The 18,155-nt window shown below is 41.4% G+C and overlaps 1 protein-coding gene across 2 annotated transcripts in view; it reads left to right on the plus strand.

Annotated features, from left to right (window-relative positions):
• Positions 1-18,155, plus strand: part of LOC124041795 (dipeptidyl aminopeptidase-like protein 6) — a 130,824-nt gene that overhangs the window by 47,840 nt on the left and 64,829 nt on the right. The window contains exon 1 of one of the 2 annotated variants that reach the window (XM_046359829.1): positions 10,181-10,279. The exons of the other annotated variant lie outside the window; for it this stretch is intronic. Within the exon in view, the coding sequence (XP_046215785.1) occupies positions 10,220-10,279 (60 nt within the window). The 5' untranslated portion in view covers positions 10,181-10,219. Of the gene's footprint in view, positions 1-10,180; positions 10,280-18,155 lie in introns of those variants that run through there. 2 annotated transcript variants of the gene reach the window in all.

The following is an 18,155-nucleotide window of genomic DNA, read 5'->3' on the forward strand; positions in this document are numbered from 1 at the left end:
ATTGAACATTTCATATGTATATGTCCAAGCTCCTGAGAGATTTGGCTTTGCCACGATGCTGTGTGTCTCATTGATGTTCACAAGTGTTTTCGTTAGGTCTGTAGAGAAGAGGTAATGTTACTACTGAATGCAGGAACGCAACTTTAACTGGGGTCGGGGACGGGACATGTCAGACCCACATTCTAGAATTGCGTTTTTATCCCCCACAGTTTTATCATTGGAATATGATACAAAACTTTTCAATGGTGTGCTTTAGGACCATGCAGACACCTCAGAGCAGTCGGGTTTGGAGTGTTTGTCCGACTGGATAAAACAATTATATATATATATATATATATACAAATATATATATATATATATATATATATATATATATATATATATATATATATATATATATATATATATATATATATATATATATATATATATATATATATATATATATATATATATATATATATAATTGTTTTATATATTTGTCCCCTCCACTTCTAAAACCAAAGTTGCACCCCTGACTGAATGAGAGAGAGCTGAGTACGAATGTGAGCGAGGCTCTCAAAACTTCACACAGAGATAATACTTTTTTTGAAATCTGACATAATACTTAGTCTACACCGTTGAATTTGCCTACACCGGATTCTCCTTTATGCCCAACCCTTTGTGGGGTTCTATGGTTATCCTTGACCAAGCTCCTTCCTCTCGTTGAACAGTAATTACGGAGGACATTTTGTATGGATATATTCTTTGTCATGCCCTTGACTCTGCCCGAGGATATATTTAGCTTCATTTCCCCTCACAAACAGACACCAACCAGGCTCTGTTAACTTGTGTTTTACGATTGATGAAGAACTTTCTGCTCCTTGAGTCTCACCTGGATTTCATCTTATTCCTGAAGTGCTGCACGTTCTTTTAGCCTGTTCCGAGATCTGTTTGTGCTGTTTTGCCAACTCCTATGGTCATTGTCAGGTTTGGAATACTACGTTTGACAGGCAATGTTTTTCTGCTGTAGATAATGTATTATATCCTGGACCTGCCACTGCAAAGCCCTCTGTTACTATTCATTCATATTTTATTGCTGTTGTTGTGCTCACTCCATGCTAGATTACCATGGTAACTACTTGCCAATAAATAGCTTTGATTTTAAAGGTCCTTTTGCTTCATTCGTGTTTCACGGCTCTATAGTAAGCAGTTGATGGGGAGGAATAAAGTTGATGAGGCCCATAAGTCTGGTTTATGTCACTATAACAACAGATGGGTTAATGGCCCTTTAATGAGTGCTGAGTCATGATGAAGAGAGTGTGTGTGGATCAGGGGTGGATTTAGTGAGGTGAATGTTGCAGGTCGTTTTACCTTTGCTGACCGACACGATTCCCTATTCTACCTGAAAGACAAACATACTGTATGTGTTCTACACAGTACATTTCTATCGGACCGTTTTGTAACGTTGCACCATGCTGAACAGGCCCCAGGTCTCTTTGGAATTCTTGGTGTTTTGCTTCTGAAACACTTGTTCATGTTATTTGGAAAACCTCTTCTGGTTTTTAATGGACTCAACATAAAAGCTACAGTGATTTAGTGATGTTTCTTCTGTCATGTTTTGAGTTTAAGAGTTCGATTGCCTTCGATTTGATTGAACTGTTTTGGTTAATACCCTTACTACCCATTTGGACAAAACAACAACTGTTTGATTACGTTGCAGTACATTGCTAAGAGGTCCTCTTGGGTCTTTTTCCCCTTGTAACTAAACTATTCCACTAAAGTTTATTTCATGAAATATTCATAACTGAGATGGCACATTTCTCTGACTGCTCCTGGCTTTCCCCACGCTAGGTGAGGATAGGAGAGAAGCACGAGACGAAGGAGCCATCGGTGGAGTCATAACATAAGGAAACAAAACCAGTGAGAGATTATGCAGTCGGCCTCCAAGCCTGTGTTGGTTTATTATGGGGACTAGAGACTACACATGGGTGAGCAGAGCCCTCTGTAACAGTGTAAAGCTGCAATCATCAGACCAAAATGTTTCACTCCACAACTGAACGCACACAAAGCTTTGTAAAAGTTGCTTTGTACCTAAAGGCACTCTCACATCAAACTCTCATATAGGCCTACTGTACAAAAAGTCATGCAATTACACACAAGGTGACAAAAAATCTACTCAATGAAATGACACTTGGATATTAGCACTGTGCGTGTGTGTGTTTGCATGTATGTGTGCATTTTGCGTGAGTGTTTTGTGTGCGTCAGTACATACTTGTGTGTGCACGTACTGTGCGTTTGTGTGTGCGTGTACTGTATACACACGTAAGTGAGTGTGTGCATGTGCATATGAATGTATGAGAGACAGACATTCGTGGCAGATTAATGATTTCCCTGCGAAATGCTCCTGATGGTAAAAATGAGATAACGAGCTTGATGAAGGAGCCATAGACTTGTTAATTACCTTTCTGTAATTACTGAGCGGTGAGAAAGGCACCTACTCAAACTCTCTTTTTGAAACTTCTCTCCCTCTCATTATTACATGACAGATGGAACTGCATGTTTTTACAGCACTGAATGGACGACCTTTTAGAATACAGATTAACTGTGATGAACTATGCCAACCCCCCCATCCTCCCCCATCCCCCATCCTCCCCCATCCCCCCATCCCCCATCCCCCCATCCTCCCCCATCCCCCCATCCCCCCATCCCCCATCCTCCCCCATCCCCCATCCTCCCCCATCCTCCCCCATCCTCCCCCATCCTCCCCCATCCCCCCCATCCTCCCCCATCCTCCCCCATCCCCCCATCCTCCCCCATCCTCCCCCATCCCCCCATCCTCCCCCATCCCCCCCATCCTCCCCCATCCTCCCCCATCCCCCCATCCTCCCCCCCCCATCCTCCCCCATCCCCCATCCTCCCCCATCCTCCCCCATCCCCCATCTTCCTCCATCTCGCTCGTTTAACGTTCTCTCTCAGACCTTCAAATCAAATCAAACTTTATTTGTCACGTGCCGAATACAGCAAGTGTAGGCCTTACCGTGAAATGCTTACTTACAAGCCCTTAACCATCAGTGCAGTTCAAGAAAGAGTTAAGAAAATATTTACCAAATAAACTAAAGTAAAAAATATTTAAAAGTAATACAATAAAATAACAATATGAGGCTATATGCAGGGGGTACCGGTATACCCCTGCCAAGGTGTAGAACAGAAGAGCTCTGGATGGGATATGAAGCTGCTCCAGTGCTTTCACTCTGCTAATATGCACATGGCAAATTGGAATGGAGCGGCAGCTCAGGAAGGTTTTGCTTGCTGCCAATTGTAAAGTGAAGGTGCGCGGTGTGAAAATCCAAACAGCCAGGGAAGGTCGGGCGAGGGAGCGGTCAGTGACGGCCAGATGGAGTGACGCCAAAGGGCGTAGGGAACGTGACAGACTATCAACTATGCCTGGATTTGTCAGACAGTTGACCTAGTCCGGTGGTTACCGTGGGAACAGGTTGTTTTTTTCCTGCAGCCACAGCATCGGAACCTTGAGACGCTTCACAACTACCTCATTGATCCACAGGGTCTAATTCGGGGAATGCTTGAAGGCACACTCTGTGTGCTACATGAGTGGGCTGCAGTTGCGCATTGAGTTGGTGAGTTCTTTATACAGCAATTATTTTGTCCATGAGCATGAGTACACACATCCACGCACACATACCTTTAACATACAAGCCAAAAGGTCTAATCTGTCCTTTAAGATAGACCTCAACGTTGTTTTGGCCACAGAAAAAACATAGTGTGTTTGGCCCTAGATGGTTTAAAGGGGTTGTTGTCTGCAACCTGGATTGTAGAAGACAGGTCATATCAAATTAAATCAAATGTTATTTGTCACATCCATCGAATTCAACAGGTGTAGAACTTACCGTGAAATTCTTACTTACAAGCCCTTAACCAGCAATGCAGAGTTAAGAAAATATTTACTAAATAAAATAAAGTAAAAAATATATAATAAAATAAAAAGTAACACAATAAAGTAACAATAACAAGGCTATATACAGGGGGTACCGGTACTGAGTCAATGTGGAGGCTATATACAGGGGGTACCGGTACTGAGTCAATGTGGAGGCTATATACAGGGGGTTCCGGTACGGAGTCAATGTGGAGGCTATATACAGGGGGTACCGGTACTGAGTCAATGTGGAGGCTATATACAGGGGGTACCGGTACTGAGTCAATGTGGAGGCTATATACAGGGGGTACCGGTACTGAGTCAATGTGGAGGCTATATACAGGGGTACCGGTACTGAGTCAATGTGGAGGCTATATACAGGGGGTACCGGTACTGAGTCAATGTGGAGGCTATATACAGGGGGTACCGGTACTGAGTCAATGTGGAGGCTATATACAGGGGGTTCCGGTACTGAGTCAATGTGGAGGCTATATACAGGGGGTTCCGGTACTGAGTCAATGTGGAGGCTATATACAGGGGGTTCCGGTACTGAGTCAATGTGGAGGCTATATACAGGGGGTACCGGTACTGAGTCAATGTGGAGGCTATATACAGGGGGTTCCGGTACTGAGTCAATGTGGAGGCTATATACAGGGGGTTCCGGTACTGAGTCAATGTGGAGGCTATATACAGGGGGTTCCGGTACAGAGTCAATGTGGAGGCAATGTACAGGGGGTTCCGGTACTGAGTCAATGTGGAGGCTATATACAGGGGGTTCCGGTACTGAGTCAATGTAGAGGCTATATACAGGGGGTACCGGTACTGAGTCAATGTGGAGGCTATATACAGGGGTGCCGGTACCGAGTCAATGTGGAGGCTATATACAGGGGGTATCGGTACAGAGTCAATGCGGAGGCTATATACAGGGGGTACCGGTGCCGAGTCAATGTGGAGGCTATATACAGGGGGTACCGGTACCGACTCAATGTGGAGGCTATATACAGGGGGTATGGTACCCTGTCAATGTGGAGGCTATATACAGGGGGACATGGCCGAGTCAATGTGGAGGCTATATACAGGGGGTTTGTACCGAGTCAATGTGGAGGCTATATACAGGGGGTATCGGTACAGAGTCAATGTGGAGGCTATATTCAGGGGTACCGATCTCCATCAATGTGGAGGCTATATACAGGGGGTACCATACAGAGTCAATGTGGAGGCTATATACAGGGGGTACCGGTACAGAGTTAATGTGGAGGCTATATACAGGGGGTACCGGTACCGAGTCAATGTGCGGGGGTACAGGTCAGTGTGCAGGGGTACTGTGATTTGGACTGTGATGTCAGTGGAGTGAGGAGAGCAGATGATGATAATGACCAGCCATCACACCGCTGGCATATCCTTTATCTCCTCTCCCCCTCACACTCCTTGCTCTGTCTGTCTCTTTAATGACCCTGTACAGCTGGTCATCAGTTACCATGGTGACATGGCTCTTTATGTAACATCAGTCTAGACAGGTTTGTCCCTATCAACACTAGGAAAGTTAAGACCAGACAGTACAGTACAGGAGCTGTGTAAAATGTGGCTTTATTCTCTAGAAGTAACCACCATCTCCATCAGTTCACGTGACAGACAGGAATTTTGAGACACATTACTAATCATTAATGACCATCCAATCCCCATCCTTACGTGTTTAGATGTTTAGATCACCCATTTTAGTCAGATCATCTCATTTGAATCAAGATGTCATGCATGAGGTGAATGCATTTCTATTGTAAATGTGAAGTGGAAACAATTTCAACCAGGGACTCTTACTGTAATCCTGTTATTTATGGGATTTTACCGTAGTATGTCTCAGTTTCTGCATCAATAGCTGAACTGCCTGTGTCAGGAATAAGTGGTAACGTATCTCCACTATGTAGATTGGCTCATTAAATGATCATGATTGTTAAAGGCTGCTGACCAACATGCAAGTGTGTGGCTTCCCTTGGTGATCACTGGACGGAGCTAGCACACATGCTGGGGTAGCACTGTGGACTGACTGATCATGGACTGACATGCTGGGGTAGCACTGTGGACTGGCTGATCATGGACTGACATGCTGGGGTAGCACTGTAGACTGACTGTTCATGGACTGACATGCTGGGGTAGCACTGTGGACTGACTGATCATGGACTGACATGCTGGGGTAGCACTGTGGACTGGCTGATCATGGACTGACATGCTGGGGTAGCACTGTGAACTGACTGATCATGGACTGACATGCTGGGGTAGCACTGTGGACTGACTGATCATGGACTGACATGCTGGGGTAGCACTGTGGACTGACTGATCATGGACTGACATGCTGGGGTAGCACTGTGGACTGACATGCTGGTCAACACAATATGAAGGTTCTAGTGTTAGGACCGCAGCAATAATTGTGTTCTTGGACGAAGAGGAAACATAATAGGAATAAATCAACCAAAATGTAGCGCCAGACAGCCATTGCGTATGCATGCTTAGATGCCTAATGCTATTTTCATTTTCAAACGGCTAGAAAAGTCTCCCCTGACCCATCATTGTTAGATTTCTCCAATTAAATGTGATTGTCTGTTCTGTTGTTGCTCCCCCCCTGTCTGCTGAAGGATGAAGATAGATGTTGCCAGGCACCTACCTAGGCTGTGATAATCAATCCCTCCACCCGTCACTGTGTCTGAGGCTCCGTTGTCGTTTGGCTCGGCCTGTCTGTTGTTGTCTAGCCCACTCCACTGTATCGGCAGTGTTTTGTTTTGAATTCAGTGTTTATGGTCCAAATGCAACCACATCCCTCTGTCCGTAGAGCAACGTGGTTCCAGATAAATAATGATGAGGAAATGGAATATTTAGGATCCACTTGCTTTATCTTTTACCAGTGTTTCGGTGCCTCAGTGACTGATTCGAGGGCATGTATTAATAGAAGTAACGGAAAACAGGGTGAAGAGAGAGACGTTTTAAGTCTTAGTCACCTTGCATTGTGTCACTGCAGTATTCTGAATTCCTCCCTAATTATGAGATTTATTCATTTTGATCTATTTGCCATTTTGTACATTGGTTAATTAATCAACAGCCTGTTTGAAATAGTTTACGCTGCATAGTGCATGCTATGGATGTCAAACAGATTATGAGTATAGCTGTTTGGTTATGACAAGCTATGTTTGATTGATTTGAGGAGCTATAGAAGGAGCTAGCTCCACAACATACCTTGCATTGATCTGCTGAAGTCTTCCACTGCTGCCAGTGAAGCGGTGTGTTTGCTGTCCATTTCATGTGGTGCAGAAATCTGTCAATTAAGCTGTCCATCTCATGTGGTGCTGAAATCTGTCAATGGGAGCTGTCCACAGTTTACAATTTTTTGGTTCTGAAAACTGCTGTCCATCACTGATTGTTCATGGTGGGGCTGAAATATTGAAGTACCTCTCCTGTCATCTTACCTTTGGTGTCACTGAAGTATGGCCCCGCATCAGTTTAATAGAAATAAGCAGGCATGCAGGCTGTACTACCGGGATCTCCCTTTAGAGATATCTAAAGTGAGTGAGATGCAGGCAGCCCAGTACAAACAGAGTGTCTGATGGGAATGAATGGAAACTATTTATACTGCATGTAGGAGTACTACTATACAGCAGTGTTTATCAAAGGGGCTGCGTGGCCCTTGAGTGCACTGTTGGTTAAGGGCTTGCACTGTTGGTTAAGGGCTTGCACTGTTGGTTAAGGGCTTGCACTGTTGGTTAAGGGCTTGCACTGTTGGTTAAGGGCTTGCACTGTTGGTTAAGGGCTTGCACTGTTGGTTAAGGGCTTGCACTGTTGGTTAAGTGCTTGTAAGTAAGCGTTTCTACACTTCTTGTATTCGGCACATGTGACAAATAAAGTTTGATTTGATTTGAAGAATGCTCTGTAGAATGGTGATATTAATTATGTGTATTTATTGTGAGTGCTTCATAAATGTGGTCATGTATGGCTCAATTGGACCGTATATTCTTTATGGTAGTTTTTACTCTGTGTTCACTCCCATGTGCAGGTAAGAGCACAGACAAGACAAAGGATTGTGGTCGAGGTGGTTTAATGACTCTGAAGATTCACAGTACAGGCACAGAACAGCACAGCACATTGTATGTAGTACATTGGCTAGGGCACTTTAAGGCTTTGATTGACAGTTTGCATAACCAGGGTTGGAATTCATGTGCCACCCATACATAAATCTGATCAATGGAATATATATAAATAAATGATACTCGTTAAATTAGATTTCCATGTAAGCTTTATAAAACCATATTTCTCTTTAGGAGACGGGAGGAGGTGCCTACTCTGCTTAGTAATTAGTACAAACATCATTACGATGATTCAGCTTGTTCTCTGAGGTCTTGAAGAGTAAACACATGTTTATAGATTGGTTTGAGAGGTGTAATCTATTCAAGACCCATTGCCGTTGTCTGCATAGCTCATAAATAATGAGGAGAAGTAATAATGTTCCCAAAACTAAGCCCCATTTGTTAGACCGGTCACCGTCAACTACTCTCTGACCTCTGAATGGGGGCATCAAGAGGGACCACCATCACAAACATTCATCTTGGCTAATCATAATGCAGCAGTAACCCCACTGGAGGCCATATTAATTAGACTAAATTACCTGTATAAATGTTTGTTGTTATCACTTTGTAGTTGAGGTTTCAGCTCTCCTTCAGTATCTCTCTCAAGAGGTGAGGATATGTGTTCCCTCAACCTGCAAATAAATTAGATTCTTATCAATGAAATCAGTACACAGTATTATTTACCAGACCACCGGACGACATGATTAGTAGTTTATAAAGTTAGGAAAAGTCCAATCTTTTAAACTTCTTGAAATTCTCACTAAATTCTATAGCACCAGTGGCTCATAATCTGTGGATCTAAATGGATGCATGAACAACTGGAACCACTATAAATGGATAAAGAACAACCTGCAAAGAATGATAATAAAAGGCTCATAACCAAGGTCATTTAAGGCCTCATATTCTCATTCTTAAAACTTGAACCAACTTCATCAACAATGCAGACCCGTGATTCAGTGCTGGCGATAGGGCTGGGGTGCTGGCTGCTCAAAGTGAGCTGAATACGTAGTGACACATTAGGTCTCAGAGCGGAAGGATCCTCAGTCCTCACAGCTCATTGGGGAGGAGGTGAGGGCTGGGCTGGCAGACTTCTAAAATTAGGCTCTGTGGTTGAATGACAGAACTGTGTGCTTCCATGAGTACTATGGGGAAAACAACACGAAGCAACAGACACTGGCCCTGCACACAATGGCAGCACAGGGACCACAAGACAGCATAGAGGGCAAAACGTGGTTCAACATTCATTAGCCTAAGACTTGCGAAGAGTTAGGAAGGAGGAGTGGATAAGGAACAGAGCCAACATTAATTAACAATGTCAATGTGATAAAAAATTAACGATTGTCCCATTAGTTGGGCTTAATTGTTTTACCGAAAATAAATTAAAGATTGTAAGAGAGAGGCAAAATTAGAAAGGTTTTAAGGAAGTGCAACGATGGTGTTTATGAATCCTGTATTTTTTGTGTCTGTAATTCTCGCTTTTCTTTCCAACCCTATTTGCATAGTTGCATCATTCAGAGAACACCTCAGTTGCACAGTGTAGATGACTCTTAAGTTCAATTAAAAATATTGAATTATTCATATAAAGTAAGACAAAAGATCAGCAAAACAAGACCTAAAATAAATCTTTATTTTTCTCTTCTAACCATTTCACTTTTACCCTCATCATCAATCTACCATATAATTACTGCAGGGGGATATTGGAAATACTATTTTTTATTTACCCTCTAAGTTTCATCAGTCACATTCAGTAGCAGCATCCCTGGTCCAGAAGTGATCAGAGAACAGGTGTGATGCTGATGATGATGATAATGATACACAAGAGGAAGGAGGCAAAGCTGAATTGCTCGACCGCTCACCAAATTTCAATCTCTCATCACTGAAGCTATTCTATTGTATGCAGTCAGGTGTAGTGATGATTGGTTTACTGAATTCTACTCATTTTCTCCTTCATTGCTGTAAAGACAAGAAAGGGTGTCATCTGTGAGGACTGGTGTGTATTTGAGCTCTCTCTCTCTCTCTGTGTCTCTCTCTCTCTCTATGTCTCTCTTTCTCTCTGTCTCTCTCTCTCTCTCTCTCTCTCTCTCTCTCTCTCTCTCTCTCTCTCTCTCCATTGAAATTGAAAGCGCGGTACGGTTCGCAGCACTCCGCACCTGTCTGTTTGGGCTTGACAGCTGTGATCTCACTGCTGTAGTTAGTTATCATGACTTCTCCCAAGGAGCCAAATGCGCCGGTGAAAGTGACTCAAAAGCAAGAAGAGCAGGTATGGCTTTTATTCTAGCGTATGGGTTATTCATAAGTCATAGACTAATATGCTAATATACTATTTCAAATATGTTTTAAGAAAAGAAACTGCACCGTTTATTCAAGACACGGTCAGGATAGGCTACAGATGTTTGTTCTGGCAGTGAGGGCTTGGGTCCGATCCTTTTCACTGCTCACTGACAGTTTATAGCCTAATAGATTTCTCATGCAGACATCAGAATATTTTAAAGCTTTACTCTGTTTTTTCTCACAGTAGGCTGCCGCTGCATATTGAGTTTTATAATGTCATATGGGAATCGTTTTTGAAGCTTTCATAATTTATGTTTAAAAAAATGACAATAAAGAAACACAATCCTACCCAACCTGATGTTAATATATTGCTGCTCACTGATGTCTATGTTCACGTATTTGCATGGATGGAACATTGTAGACCATACATTCCTAACTTTAGGGGTTTTGTAAATCATAGTCAAGCTAAACATCTGTTTTAATATTCGGTCGTATTTTAATGTAGAAAAATATGAGGAACTGGAAATAGATGAGTAGCCAATACAGAGAAATATATGAGTAGTCAGTTCAGAGAAATGTATGAGTAGTCAGTACAGAGAAATGTATGAGTTGCCAATACAGATAAATGTTAGAGTAGTCAGTACAGAGAAATGTATGAGTAGTCAATACAGATAAATGTTAGAGTAGTCAGTACAGAGAAATGTATGAGTAGTCAGTACAGAGAAATGTATGAGTAGTCAATACAGAGAAATGTATGAGTAGTCAGTACAGAGAAATGTATGAGTAGTCAATACAGATAAATGTTAGAGTAGTCAGTACAGATAAATGTATGAGTAGTTAGTACAGAGAAATGTATGAGTAGCCAATACAGATAAATGTTAGAGTAGTCAGTACAGAGAAATGTATGAGTAGTCAATACAGATAAATGTTAGAGTAGTCAGTACAGAGAAATGTATGAGTAGTCAGTACAGATAAATGTATGAGTAGTCAATACAGATAAATGTTAGAGTAGTCAGTACAGAGAAATGTATGAGTAGTCAATACAGATAAATGTTAGAGTAGTCAGTACAGAGAAATGTATGAGTAGTCAATACAGAGAAATATATGAGTAGTCAATACAGATCCATCTATGAGTAGTCAGTACAGAGAAATGTATGAGTAGTCAATACAGAGAAATTTATGAGTAGTCAATACAGATCCATCTATGAGTAGTCAGTACATAGAAATGTATGAGTAGTCAATACAGAGAAATTTATGAGTAGTCAATACAGATCCATCTGTGAGTAGTCAGTACAGAGAAATGTATGAGTAGTCAATACAGAGAAATTTATGAGTAGTCAATACAGATCCATCTATGAGTAGTCAGTACAGAGAAATGTATGAGTAGTCAGTACAGAGAAATGTATGAGTAGCCAATACAGATAAATGTTAGAGTAGTCAGTACAGAGAAATGTATGAGTAGTCAATACAGATAAATGTTAGAGTAGTCAGTACAGAGAAATGTATGAGTAGTCAGTACAGAGAAATGTATGAGTAGTCAATACAGATAAATGTTAGAGTAGTCAGTACAGAGAAATGTATGAGTAGTCAATACAGATAAATGTTAGAGTAGTCAGTACAGAGAAATGTATGAGTAGTCAATACAGAGAAATATATGAGTAGTCAATACAGATCCATCTATGAGTAGTCAGTACAGAGAAATGTATGAGTAGTCAATACAGAGAAATTTATGAGTAGTCAATACAGATCCATCTATGAGTAGTCAGTACAGAGAAATGTATGAGTAGTCAATACAGAGAAATTTATGAGTAGTCAATACAGATCCATCTGTGAGTAGTCAGTACAGAGAAATGTATGAGTAGTCAATACAGAGAAATTTATGAGTAGTCAATACAGATCCATCTATGAGTAGTCAGTACAGAGAAATGTATGAGTAGTCAGTACAGAGAAATGTATGAGTGAGAATTCTGTATATTATATACTTGGACTTGTCAAGGCTAATAAAGAACCATCATCGATGTGTTGCTTTTAGACAGCATGATACCAGAGTAACAGTGCTTCAGGACCAATGGCAATCATTCTGTGTGTTTGTGCATGTGTGTGCGCTCGCCACGTGTGTATGTGTGTATGTGTGTATGTGTGTGACCTTAACAACTGCAGTGATTCTGATTTTAGCCCAGACCTCTGTATAGTTTTGAATTTATATTTCTGTAGTGTCTGCACGGATCATTTGTTCCTGGGTGGGATTAACATGAAATTGTGTTTGTGTACTGAGTAGGTTCAACAGAACATCACATGAACATAATCACATTTCAATATGACTGTTTGATTGATGAAGGGATGAAATGATGACGTGTCTGTCTGTCTGCCGATTTAGCTACAGTTCTTCCATTTCCAATATCCCCTATAGATAGTGTTGTATTCACTTCTCAATATTCTGGTAAAGTTTCTGTATCTCAGATGTTGTTGGAAGATATATATCTGAATTGTTTAACACAATTCACTTGGTTTCCCTGTAGCTGCCGGTATGCAAAATTGGAAGTCAAAGGAACATCTTGCTAATAGTCTTTCGATTTTTGCTGGATCATTCAAAGGTGACTCTGGATGTATCTATCTCTTCAGAGGTTGTACCCAACACTTGCTGAACATTCCAGTAATCAAGACCCAGGAGAAAGGTCAAACTTCTCCTGTTCTAATGAATTCTCCAGGCTGGCATGGTATTGGCTGTTTGCATTCTCAATTGGAATACTCAATTGTTGGACTTCTGAATATCATAGAATAATGTAATCACTAATGTTTCTCAATTCGTCTGTGTAACTGATGACTTTGGTGGACAGCTCCCGTGTGCTGGTAAGAGCACAGACAAGACAGAGGATTGCCGTCGAGGTGGTTTAATGACTCTGAAGATTCACAGTACAGGCACGGAACATTGTGTGTAGTATATGGGCCAGGGCACATTCAGGCTTTGATTGACAGCTTGTGATAACTAAGAGTGTGTGCGTGGTCTGCAAGTAAAGAGACAAAGAAAGATACAATAGTGAATGACAGATATATACATAATACAATATCTAATTCACTATACTAGAAGCAATAGTCATGTAATAATAACATGGCTATAATGGCTTAATGCTATACTTAAGCAATAAGGCTCGCGAGGCAGTGCTGTATCATGAATACAGTCACAAGTAAATGGCGTTGTTCCGTCAACCCATTTACTTGTGACTGTATTCATGATACAGCACTGCCTCGCGTGCCTTATTTGCTTCTATAAAAATATATTCAAATATATTAAAATAACAATGAAAATATGTGATTCATTCCCATTTCATTTTGATACGTCAATTCATACAATTTCATTCTTCCAACTCAGTCACGTCAAACATTGACCCTGGAGTGACAGTACACACTAGCTGCATTTTCGCGTGTTTGAGCTTTTTTTCTATTGGCATTGATTTGGATATGTCCATGATAGTGACGTTGATGCGCTGTTTTGACTGGCTCAGAAAAAGTTGTCTCGTCTGGGCACCATTCACTCTATGCATGGTACAAAATTCAAAATGGAAATATCAGGACAGGCAGACAGTACCGAACGAAATGCTCGGCTAGAAGCAAGGGGAAATAATGTGCAAGTTTAGATAAATACAAGAGATGTTTTGGACGGCAACATAAACATGATATTCCTATGGAGAATTGTTGAAGGATGATCATTTTCAGATGGAACTGTTAGTAGGCATAGGTGTGTCTGTGATAGCCAACACAGTACAGATGGAACGTTCCTAGTACAATCAGCATCCAGAATCCAAACAACCAGTTTTATAAAAGACAATACAGCGCCATACAACGTGACTACACTAATTAGAGAGCAATGGGGTGCCACTGCACGTACAGTATACTGCAACGCATCGCTCCTGTCACGCCCCGACCTTAGAGATCCTTTTCATTCTGACCCTAGAGATCCTTTTCATTCTCTATTTGGGTTAGGTCAGGGTGTGACTAGGGTGGGCAATCTAGTTTTCCTATTTCTTTGTTTGGCCTGGTATGGTTCCCAATCAGAGGCAACTGTCTATCGTTGTCTCTGATTGGGGATCATACTTAGGCAGCCTTTTTTCCCACCTTAGTTTGTGGGATCTTGATTTTGTATAGTTGCTGTGTAGTTGCTGTATAGTTGCTGCCCCTGTGTAGCCTGCAGAACTTTACGTTCCTTTTGTATTTTGTTGTTTTTCGGTGTTCATTTTAATAAAAGTAAGATGTTCGTCCACCACTCTGCACCTTGGTCTCCTCATTCCGACGACGAACGTAGCAGCACCGCAATCTTCAGTACAGGGCTTCAACTGTACAATGCACTTGAATATTTCTAAACAGCAAAATCCAATGTAATAACCGCATAAACAATATAGTGTACATCTATATAATTACAGGTCATGTAAACAAAGTACTAGGGGACATAAACATGTGAAAGATATGGAAAGATATACTTACATATCAACAAGGACAGACACTGGCCTTCTTCATAGCCTTTTGTACAGTCTGTATCTTTGCTCGGCTATATAAGTAACATTGCTGCTTCTTTTTTGGTATCTCTCACAACTTCTAAAAACTCTTTGTTGGCTATGGACAGTACTGTAAGTTTGAATAACTTAAAAGTAAACTCAATAAGAGCAGATTCTTGGAGGCAGTGGCTGAGGTAAGGGTGTTAGACGAGAGACACATCTCAATGCTTCATGGTCCACTGGCTAGCCTGCACTCTTATCAGCTATCGGTGCTTCACCGCTAACCGGCAATATTCTCATGAATACTAAATAGTACCTAGCTAGATAACACTGGTGCTAGGCGCATTTGGTTTCTGAAATCATATCAGAGAATGAGCTATTCTGGAGACCAAGAAGAAGTAAGGTCAACTTGTCTAAGCCCTTTCTTTTGGCCACACACACATTTGCTTTTCTCATCTTATACACTAGAGGCATGGAACGTATTGCATAGAACGTATTTATACCTTACTCTCCTCTGAAACTGTGCTACTTCGTCTTGGCAGGGTGGTTACATTACCCTGGAATTCAAACAACAACCTCTCTTGTTTTTGGATGGAAACATTGGTAATTGTTGTGTTGTGCCGCATAATTCATTCTTATTAATGGACATTGTCCTGGTCTATGCCAGACTTTTAGCCTTGTTTCTATGGTGACGCTGGTTAACTTCTCCCTCTAGCCAACAGGGGAAAGCTGCCTGTCTCGGTTCCTTCAGTTGCTCTGCTCGTTTGCTTGTCTATTGGTCTGTACAGGTGGCTGGTCAAGGACAACCTTCTCAATAGATAATAAACACTATGTTGTCTTGTAAGAATAGATTTAATTCCTCAGTGTTTGGGAATGGATACAATACATTCACTCACATGGACAATATATGATTATAGTAGGGTGTCCTTTTAGTGCTTGATTATGTTACCCTTAAAGGCCCAGTGCAGTCAAAAATTTGATTTTTCCATTGTTTTATATGTAGTTTCACACTGTAAGATTGGAATAATACTGTGAAATTGTTACAATGATGATAATGCCCTTTTAGTGTAAGAGCTGTTTGAAAAGAGCCTGAGATTTCAGCCTGTTTTGGTGGGATGGAGTTTTGGCCTTCCACTGTGACCACAATGCGGTAAATGAGTTTATAGACCAATAAGGAAAGTTCCAAACCTTTCTACCAATAACAGCTCATTTCCCCTCCCCATTCAGACCACTCCCATACAGTCCTACCACAAATCTTTCTTGAGAAATTGATCTTAGCTAAGAAGCTATTTTTTTGTTTCATTTTCACCATTTTAATTTAAAATAATCACTGTAGGGTACTTCATTGTTACCCAGAAATGATTTGATATTGATATAAAAACGGCCGTAGAACCACTCAGCTTCACTGTTCACTAATTGGACCCGCAAGGTTCTGTCTCATACACTCTTAAGCTTTTGAGTATCAACTTCATGCCATCTATCAGTCAGTTTGTTTTGATGTTGGGAAGAATGTAGTCTTGTCTGATACAGGTTTCACAGGGGCCTTCGTTTGACAAAGAATAGTGAATGTAGTTACTGAGTCAACGTTAACCCTGAAGACAATGTAACGCTGCCAGCCCTTAAGGATTTCAGTCAACACTTTGAAGACTAGTCTCTCTTTTCACAAAGTTCATTATTCACCTTTCGAATTTCACTCACATTGAAATGTGCATCGAATATTTTCCCCATGTTTGGTCCCACACATGTAGATCTGCTCCAAAAGGACCAAACAACACACTGATGCATAGCCAAGATCCTAACGCAATTCCCAATGTCATAGTCATCTCTTTGTTCTTTACAGTTCCCTATGTATAAATCATTACGTGTGATATGAAATGACTCTTTGGTTTAGATGATAAAAATACCCTTTAATCCAAGTCGAGACGCCAATCTGACGCCTCACTTTCTTAAGCTGTAATATTTCTCTTCCAAAAGCTGCACTTTTATAAGACTATAATATGTGTCTCCCAACCTTGTTCATTGTTACCTCCTCTCAATTAGTTCAAGGTGGTGCCTTATAATTCCCCCCCCCCCCCCACACACGCTCACTGAGAAGTGTGTTGCTTCCTACGTTTGCACAGATGAATTACCCAGAGGACTTATTTATTGATCTTTGAATATGAGGCATGCTGTATTGATGCACTCTGGCCCCCATGGCGGTCTCAGTCACATCCGTAAAGCATATCTCATACTCATTAACCAGGCATATCTGGTTAAGATACATTCCACAGAGAGCATACTACATACTACATACTACATACTACATTCCTCTCCATCTATGTTTGTTGTGCCCCAAACTGAGCAATTAGCTTTAGAAAGGTCATCCAGGAAATCAATCAACTTTCGATTATGCCCAAACAGACCAAATGCGTATTACACAGTCACCTCTGAGCAAACATATTTTTTTTCATCAGGTGCTTGCTCTGGGATCAAGTTTCAATTGGAAACTCATTCAAACAGTTGAAAATGCATAAACCAACTATCTTTCGTCTTGTCGCCTTGACAGGTTCTGCTGCTTGCATTCCTCTGAAAATAATGCCTTTCTGAATTGACTCAGGATTAAAGCTATGTTTCTGTGTGTTTGGGAAGTGCTTTTCTGTTGTTGAGAAGTCCAAAGTGAGAGGTATCTAGATGTTTGTGTTTGCAGTCAGTGCATGGTACTTGATGGTACATCTGTGGAGATATAGACATACAGTTTGCTGAGGGAGTGGGTTCACTTTTCTGTCAGTAACACAAGCTGAAGGACCTCCTGCAGTCAATCTTATAGATGATACACACACTGTCCCTTTTTTCTCAAGGTCAAATATAACTTTACTGTCTGTAACTGAAGAGGAAGTGCACACACACACACACACACACACACACACACACACACACACACACACACACACACACACACACACACACACACACACACACACACACACACACACACACACACACACACACACACACACACACACACACACACACACACACACACACACACACACACACACACACACACACGAAGCAAAGGACCTATTCATATTATTTTTCACTGGGGACAGGGGGACCTAACCCTCCCACATTCTGAAATTGCATTTCTGTCCCCCGCAGTTTTATCATTGCACTGTGATACCTAAAGCGACATAAGTGTGCTTTAGGACCATGCGGACGCCTCGGAGCGGTCGGGTAGGCTGTTTGGTGGTTTCAGTCGGCTGGATTTAGGACCATGCGGATGGACACCACAGAGTGTGCGAACAGAGACAACTGTTTTCTGTGTGTGTTGTACTTTTTCTCCAAGTTGTAAAAGCAAGCAGATAAAAAACGAGCTACTGTATATTTGACTGATGT

The sequence above is a fragment of the Oncorhynchus gorbuscha genome, linkage group LG08 (assembly GCF_021184085.1).
Source record: "Oncorhynchus gorbuscha isolate QuinsamMale2020 ecotype Even-year linkage group LG08, OgorEven_v1.0, whole genome shotgun sequence".
Lineage (NCBI taxonomy): Eukaryota > Metazoa > Chordata > Actinopteri > Salmoniformes > Salmonidae > Oncorhynchus > Oncorhynchus gorbuscha.